Below are 8,857 nucleotides of genomic sequence, written 5' to 3' on the forward strand. Positions count from 1 at the left end.
CAACGAAATTTAAGGAGCAGCAGCTCCTGCTCACCCACTTTATTTCAATTTACAAAAATAAATCCTTAAATAACTTATGGAAAATTACTTGCAATTTTTCTAGTTGCAAAAATCAGGTGAAGGTTTTTTATCCAACACATTAATTGCACTTTTATTATGTGTACATTTTCATGGTCAGCATGAAGCTGGTATTTCCAAGATTTTCGAGTACTGTTTGTTAGTCTGTAAAACTGTGAATTAAGTTTCTAAAATAATTAAAAATAACTGTAACTGTGTACTTGTACAGACATTATTTTCATCCAAACCCAAACGACCTAGTTTCCCTTGTATGTTTTGAGTAATACTACATAATCTAGGAATTTTATATAGAATTATAGTTTTTAAGGAAGTACACTGCACTCTGCTAATACCATCAAGTAAGTCTTCTAAACAGCACCCTGACAGGGCAGTACAATTCTTGCAGGACTGCCATGCCAATCGCACTTGATACTGTTCTGGATGGAGTAAATCTGAAAGTGATGACGGTCTTATATTTTTCTTAAAATACTTCTTTGTCTTTCTCTGTAAATTACCCATGTTCCAAAGTCTTATTTTTACCTCACAAGCTACCACTGGGAAGAGGAGGTGTTTGTTAATCTTTATCATGTTGAAGGACAGCTGTTCCCCTGAAACAAAGACTAAAATAAACTTTCTCTTAAGCCACGGAAAAGCAGCAGGGATTACTATCCAGCTTAATTCACTGTTATGCATCAACACAAACTAGACATAATTACTAAGTGTACAATCACCACACTCAGTGTTCCATCAGACTAAGAACAATCAGCACCTTTCCCAGTTTCTCTAATTTTTTTTTCATTTCACCTTAGTAAAAAGTTCCTGAAGAGTCTGCAATTCTTGCTTGTCGTTGTAGCACAGGGTGACATTTTCAAACATGAACTCCACAAGCTCTACTAAACCCACCCTGTTCCAGATGTTGGTACATAATAAAGTGAGTGTACATTGTTTCTAAAGTCAGTAAAAGAATAACCTTCCCCTTGGCTTATGAGAAAAGGAGACGATTTAATACAAAGAATTTAAGCCCTAAGTATATTGTAAGAGCATAAGCTTCTACCTACAAGATGTTTTCTCACTGTTACTTAAAAGACAAAGTCAGTCCAGGAATCTTAACATGAAAAATTCATTCTTTTATTTTCAAAAAAAACTAAAGTAACCTTTGATTTCAAACTAACAGAACAAGATTAAGAGCAAATTATTTTAATACCCAGAAAAATAACAAGATTTATAGTAATCTATTTCTGGCACTAATATATATGCAAGTAGGCAAAAAAAATCACACAAGCCTATTCCACAGGGGCAGCTTCAGTGTTTTCCTGTTCAGGAGCAGGTTCACCACTGGCTTCTTTTCCTTCTTTGTTTCTTTTGGATTTTTTGTGTTTGTGCCTTCTGTGGCTGTCCCCTTCCTCACTGTCATGACGGCGTCTGCTGTTACTAAATAAAGAGAGAAGAAAAAATACCTGAAACAATTGTATGACACTTCAGGCCCCACTGAACTACAAGTACCAAAAAAAACCAGGCTTTGCATTCATATTTGAAAACTCGCACTTGCTCCTGTTCCAACCCATACAGTATTTGGATGTCAGTGTCAAACTGACTTTTTCATGGAACAGTACATACATCTACCCTTCCTGTACTTTTTGTTGGTAAATTGGAATGATTTTCACATTTGTAACCCATATCCTAACAGCAATACTTTCAATAATGTCATGTCCCTATTGGCATCCACTTAACGGTTTAACACTTTTATTGGTCTCCTTTCCTGGACTTAACCTTTATTTCTAACTTACAAAGGATCAAGTTGAACAATTTCTATCAAGTGACCATGAGGGTTATTTTACTTAGTAAGAATCACTGTTGAGTTCTTACGTTAATGTTGCTGAGTGTCAACTTCACTCCCCCTCTTTCTGACCCACAATTTTTACCCTTCTTTCCCCAAATTCATAATTTTTGTTCACTATGTAAGACTGTCACATACATCAATCAATATGAAGTTACCTGGTGCCAACATTGCTTTTTGTCTGTCCACACGTTATATGGCAGACCTGTTTCAAGTAGTACATCTAAGTGTTTACAGTCTTTCCACAAAACTCCAGTTTGTTTGGAGTTATTTTAAGAGTTTAATTTATTTTTTTAAACTGGTCAAGTATTTCGTATCCAATTAAAAAGCATCAAACCTTCGAGATGACTTGTGTCTAGCCTCTTCTTTCTCTCTGTGCCTCCTGTCTCTGTGTCGGTCTTCTTTCTCTCTACTTGTTCTATGGCGGTCATAGCCTCTTTCTGCGTAGTCTCTGTACCTGTATCGTTCTTCATCACTAATTGAAAAAGAAAACATTTTCAGGACAGTAACACCAAGCAGCATACATATAAAACCAGAAATTCTTACACACCGTCAAGATAAATGACAAAAATCTTAATGTTGCTTCTGGGTTTCTAAACAAGATCCACAACGTATGCTAAAAGGACATTAAAGCTCTTCATCTTACACACTAGACTTCTGTGTTTAATGTAATTTTGAAAGAGGTTTGTTCAAGAAAAAGTGGAAGGAAAAAAGAATACAATGGTGTCACATTAAGTTTATACATGAATTATGAAGCAGGTAGCTTAAACTGTGAACTAAGTACAATCCTACATAAAATTTAGTAATGCTTTCAGACCAGTGTGTGTAATGCTCAACACTTACCAGCACACTTTTTGACTACTACATTTGGGTAAATCAAATTAAATTTTGGTACAGTTAATCAATTTCCTTATATCAGCTTCAAGAAAGGAAAATCTAGGTGGCAAAGAGACTGACAGCAAAATATACTGTTTTGGGTTGTTTTTAAAATTAATTCCTCTCCAGTGCCAAAGCTCTCTCTACTTCCACTCTTGTCCTGGGTTACCACAAGTGATGCTCTGCCACAATGCTGGTAAAAATCCCTAAATATTACAGGCTATACAAGCATTCACAGGCTTTAATTAAGAACATATTTTCACATTTTGACTAGTTGAAGAGGGTAGTTCTAACAGTTTAGTGAAATTAAGAAAAAAAAGAAAAAGAGAGTAGTATCTATAGTTAGCCAACACCATTCAAATGCTACATTAGCATAGCTTAAAAATGCATGGACATTTTATCATTTCTCTACCAAGAAAATCCTAGATAGTATCCAGTATCATTTAACAATGAGACAATACAAATGAACTTACTGTAAATATTTATATATTACATGAAGTCTTCATAACCACAGTTTGGTGGTCCTAAAGAAAGGCACAATGTGACCAGGCTTTCTGAGGCAGTAATTAAAACAGGTAAAAATTCAGATACTATTAAGCTGACAAAAGCCAAGTGTTTCATACGCTCCATATTTGCCAACATTTACCATTAAAAAAGGCATCTTCCTGAGGCCCCTGACAGCAGCAGAACAGATCAGACAGATCACGCAAGGAGAACAGCTCAAGCCTAAAGAGACTTCTCATGTCCTGGAGCAGTGAGAACTTGAGATCAAAACAATTTTATCTGCCATAACTTTGATCCTGTGGCCATTTCCCAAGTGAAGACATTACATTAGTGATTATTACAGCTACACAATAGAACTCAGAATGAAAAGGGGGAATGCCTGAAGCAACAGCACTAGGCTTTCTATGAAACTCCATGTGATTACATCATGAAGCAAATTCAAAAATTAGCAATTTGAGACACTGTAGAGAGGCATCGAACATGCTGCAGAAAATCCTGTTTTTCTAAGGGACATTAAAAATATTCACACATCAAAATCAGGAAAACTACAGAGAACTCAAAGTTAGGATTTGTCACTGAGCACTATGACTGCACTGATTAGTGCCTGTATTGTTACAGGCACTTATAACTACAGATCTGAAAGTAAGCTGATCAAATCCTGCGAAGTACATTTGTGACAAACCACAGAATCACAGCATGGCTGAGGTTGGAAGGCATGAATGGAGGTCATCTGGTCCAAATCCCTGCTCAAGCAGGGCCACCAGGATCACCAGTTGCCCAGGACCATGTTCAGGTGGCTTTGGATATCTTCAAGGATAGAGACTCCACGACTTCTATGGCCAACCTATGCCAGTGCTCAGTCACTCTCACAGACATCATGCCACTATCACTTCTCTTAACTATTGCGCCCCTCTTAAGACAAAAACAAAATTAAACTTCATTAAACACTTTTTTAAAAAAGACTGTATTTAACATGTCTCTCCCACAAGAAAACCCTACAACAGAGACACATTAGCTTATAAAACATGAAGGCAGTACAGCCACACAATGTGCATTCTGATTATACTACTCTCCAGCCAGCTTAAGGCACCCTAGCTTATAGACCAGGATGTGAAAATAAATTCACTTGCTCCACTGAGACATCCAAAACCGAGACAGGTAAACTAAAGCAGTTGGGAATGGGGGGAAGGGAGAAAATAAACCCCAAATCTTACAATGCTGAAACCTCAAGTCCTATGCATTTAACCTGCTTCTAACTGTATCTATCATTTACCACTGTTTTACGCTCAAGTTTCTACTCTACTATCAGGGAAGGAGGGGAATGTAGGGGAGACATTTACAAGCCAAGTACCTTTCTACTGAGCATTTCTTCTCATGAGAAACTAACTCAAGGCTTCAGTGAAAGGAGTAAAACCAATGATTAGAGGAGTTTTCTTATCAAATGTCACAGAAAGATGAAGGTTGATATTAACTGCTAGTTTCTAGGACAAGTCATACTGAAGAGAAGCATAGCCTGGTTTACATAGCAGTTAGTTTTGCAGTTCAGAATGACAGTGTTCATTTGACCTATGTTGGAAGTGTGTCTTAACTTGGTGTATAATAAAGCAGCACCATAAAGACAGCATGTGCCTGGTGAAGTCTAGTTATAAAGCTCAGTTTTAGAATATATTAAAAAAAAGTATAATGTTAAAAATGAAATTTAAATTAGGTTCTGAAATCTACCAAAAGTTATAACCAAAGGTAAAATCTGATTTGAACAGAAAATTTTTGTTAGATGTGGGATTCCTGTACTAACACACCTTTAAAGTGCCATTAGTCACCACAATTTTAGGAGCCTTACATTTCTGCAGGCTTGCAGGGATAGACAAAGGTAGAATCAATTCAACTACAGTTTACTCCCAATAGCCGATACTACTTCCCAGAACTAACATTTTGATGATCAGTATCTAAGTAAAAAGTTGAAATTTGAATGTCTGTGATCTCCCCCCCATTTTGTATCTGGGCTTACGTTACAGTTATGAAATCCTTCCAGGAAGAACCCTGAAAGCACTAGGACCTTTGATCTGTGGAAGAGAACCTGTGCCCTCCAGGCAAAGACGACCCATTCCAATCTAATCCATAAACTCTTCATTCTCTACACCTTTTGTTACTTTTTCAGAACAGACTACAAGCTATTAACTATGCAAATCAGGAGATCTCAGTAAAGATGTCTAACTTCTGATATCTGTATTCAAAAACTTTCACACGTATTCAAAAACTTTCACACGTATTCAAAAATCCTTCAGCAAAGAATCACAGAAGGATTTAGGCTGGAAGGGACTTTGTGGAGATCACTTGGGCTAACCCCTCCTCAACACAGGGCTAACTCAGAAGTTTGGTCAGGTTGCTCAGGGCCTTGTTTAGTCAAGTTCTGAGGATCTCCAAGGCTGGAGATTCCATAACATCTCTCCACAACCTGTCTTACCACCTGATCACTCTTTTTGTGATTATTCCCCCAACCAATTGGAATTTCCCTTGCTGTGACTTTTAACTATTACTTTCTTGTCCTTCCTCTGTGCACGCTGAAAAAGAGCCTGGCTCTACCTTCTCTATAATAACCCATTAGGTAGTTGAAAACAGCCTTGAAGAAGCCTCATCCTTCTTTCAAGCTAAACAAACTCCATTCAAGCTAAATTTGCTTGAGGTATCAATCAAATACCAAAGTTTACATTTTTAGTCATAACTAATTGACCTGAAACTATCAAAACAAACAAACAAAAAAAGAAAACATAGCCTTTGCAGAAGGGACAACAGTCCAAAGAGAACGGCATCTTCAAGGGAGTAGAGTGAAATATATTGTAAAAATACACACTTTCATCTGAGGATAGCAGGGTAAAGGTAGAACAGAACATAAAGACAGCTGGAGATTCATTTTTAAATCATATTTTGGTTACACGAATAGAAAAAAATAATATCCATTTTCTTACAGTTTTAAGAAATACTATAGCACAAATACAGGTTATTTATCTGGAAAAGAACTGCTAAAAACAACACAGCAGTAAAAAGGCAAAGACGATGCTTACTCCAATCCTACCACAGTGTCACTTGAACAAAGTTTAAACAAAGAGAATTTAAATAAAAGTAATGCATCTGTGCAGTCTCTAACATAATTCACATATCTTCCTCATAACTTTTAGTTTTATTTTCTTAAGCGCACAGAATTGAAAATAAACCTTCTTAAAAACCATTATGTCTGCATGTTCTGTATTAAGCCTCTCCCACCTTCTCTGTGACTCCCAAACCAACCCAGACTAGTTAAGGGCCTCCCGTTTTCTTACACAGCCATGTACAACAGCTTTGCTACAGATGGTGGATAATTTAGTCGCATAAAAAAAATCGAGGCCTGCTCTTCCCCCTCCTCTACAGATAACTCTGGCAGCAGCACAGAGGTTTCTTGAGGCCTGGAAGCTATTAAGGTTCATTTCAAGCACCCTTGAATGACCAGGCTTCTTTCTGGCCTTCAATCAAGCTGTCTGAGAAACAGATGTTTAGATTGGTCTTGAGTTGTCAGAAACTGACCCTGGAACACAACACATGCACACAGGAGAGGCCATCACCCCATAAGCATACCTGGAAAATCCCCTATCTTGCACCCAGTTTGGGTCTTCAGCTAACAATCATGCAAAAAATGTCATCTCTCAACTGAAGTACTGTTGATTCCTGGTGCTCTCATTCCCCACAGCACAAAACCACTGGTAAAAACAATCCACCTAATAGCTAACATATATATTCTGCAAAAATGGAAACTTACCAAAAAACACAGAGAAAAGCGACAGGGCATTTATCCCAAAATACTTAGCAAATAATGAGCAAAGTAAATTTAGATAAATCTGGCAAGCCAATAGACCTCTGCTCTATGGAGTCACAGCAAGCTCAACATTAAATGCTTTGTACTTGTGCACATGAACCACAGACAGTTGCAGCTTTTTTTTTTTTTAAAGCAATTAGAGAGTTGAAAGCCAAATAAAGTTATCTGCTATTATTTTCATCATCTGCCTGAAAATGAAAAAAAAGTTCTTGACATTGAAATAATAGTTTTTTATTTTTTAAAAAAAGACAAGACAGATTATTATTCATCCAGTGCTAATGACCAAACTAACCATTTTAGCAACTAATAACACCATTAATTAAGGTCAAATGTTGTACCCTATTGCTCTTAGCACTGAATTGGCAACTAAGATTCATTTAGTACTTCTACAGATTTTTCTAGAAGTACTAATGTCAAAGAGCTGGATATCTCGCTCATATACAGGGCTTAAGTCACACCTTTAATGTGTAAAGCACTATGACCAGTTTGGATGTATACACTTCTGTTTTACATTTAGAAATTTAATTGTAGGTTCCAAGAGAGAAGGGGGGAGGGTAAGAAGCCACACCCTCTAGCTCTTTGGAATATACAGCTGAAGACTAAATTTTGATGTTGAAGTACACTATTTAACACAGACACAGGGTTTTGAGCAGAGTTATAGCATGCTTAAGACATTTCACTAACCTGTTGAACACACTTGGAGTTGGACTGTGATCTCGGTCCCTTTCCCTGTCTCTGGTACGTTCTCGATCTCTGTCTCGGTCCCGGTCGCGATCCCGATCTCGGGATCGCTCTCTCTCACGTTCCCTATCCTTCTCTCTTCGTGTATAGTAATCCCACTGTTTGCTGGTGTCCATAAGACTAGACCACGAAGGAGCAGAACCTGCAAGGTGCGGAAAGGTGACTAAAGAAAAAGATGTGGGTATTAGAAAGAACAAAATCAGATAACATGTGAAAACTGCAATATTACTTATGCATGAAAACACTGATGTTTGTCAGTCTCCTCCAATGACATTTTTCAATTCTTCCCTTTCACATAAAGGCTGATTCTGAGCAAACTCTGCACTTTTTCCATTATGCTAATAAAGGCTTCTGGCACTCAAATACTTGTTATGAAGACGTACAGAACCCGGCTATACACCACAAAGACTGCCTAAATGCTTTTGAGGGAAAAAAAAATTGTGCAAAGATTTGCTGAAAGACTCAGATTTTATGAGGTCAAATGGCTTTGTTTTAGGGGAACAACAAAACAAAAACAACCAGAAAACAAAACTGCATTTCAAACTCAGTGACTCTGAAAGTACAGTTCAGAAAAACAAGGAAAAGGGATGCTTCCAATTTTATACTTAGCTACTATGTATATTATGCTACTATTTTTATGTTTTGTCTTTTAAAATCATTGTATTTAAAATATAATGCTAGTTACAAAGTTCCCATTCACTAATTTATATTCCATATTGTGCTTTGCCATACTTTTCTGATTACAGATATAACACTAGCTTTAGAAATAAATTCCATAAATTCATTCTGGGGAGAAGAAATAACACTCCTACTTATGCTTTGCAAGATACCATTTCTAATAGCTCAACCACTATTACCACTAAAATAGTTTCAGAAAATTAAGCATATCATCTTAATCTAAAATTAAATTAAGTAGTTAAGAAGGAGGTCACAACACTGTCTCACAGCCTTTTCAGGTAACCAGCAATGGGAAGAGAGAAGGGACATGCTTCTCC

At 37.0% G+C, this 8,857-nt stretch overlaps 1 protein-coding gene across 1 annotated transcript; it reads right to left on the reverse strand.

Annotated features, from left to right (window-relative positions):
• Window positions 1–1,163: 1,163 nt before the first annotated feature.
• On the reverse strand, window positions 1,164–8,020 carry LOC104462105 (pre-mRNA 3'-end-processing factor FIP1-like). Its single transcript, XM_010073928.1, has 3 exons — window positions 7,806–8,020; window positions 2,232–2,369; window positions 1,164–1,488 (listed from the first exon to the last, which is right to left on the reverse strand). Exons 1-3 carry the CDS (start codon window positions 7,976–7,978, stop codon window positions 1,341–1,343), a joined length of 459 nt encoding a protein of 152 aa, XP_010072230.1. The 5' UTR covers window positions 7,979–8,020; the 3' UTR covers window positions 1,164–1,340.
• Between the last annotated feature and the right edge of the window lie 837 nt (window positions 8,021–8,857).

The sequence above is a fragment of the Pterocles gutturalis genome, unplaced genomic scaffold, assembly GCF_000699245.1.
Source record: "Pterocles gutturalis isolate BGI_N339 unplaced genomic scaffold, ASM69924v1 scaffold51652, whole genome shotgun sequence".
Taxonomy (NCBI): domain Eukaryota; kingdom Metazoa; phylum Chordata; class Aves; order Pterocliformes; family Pteroclidae; genus Pterocles; species Pterocles gutturalis.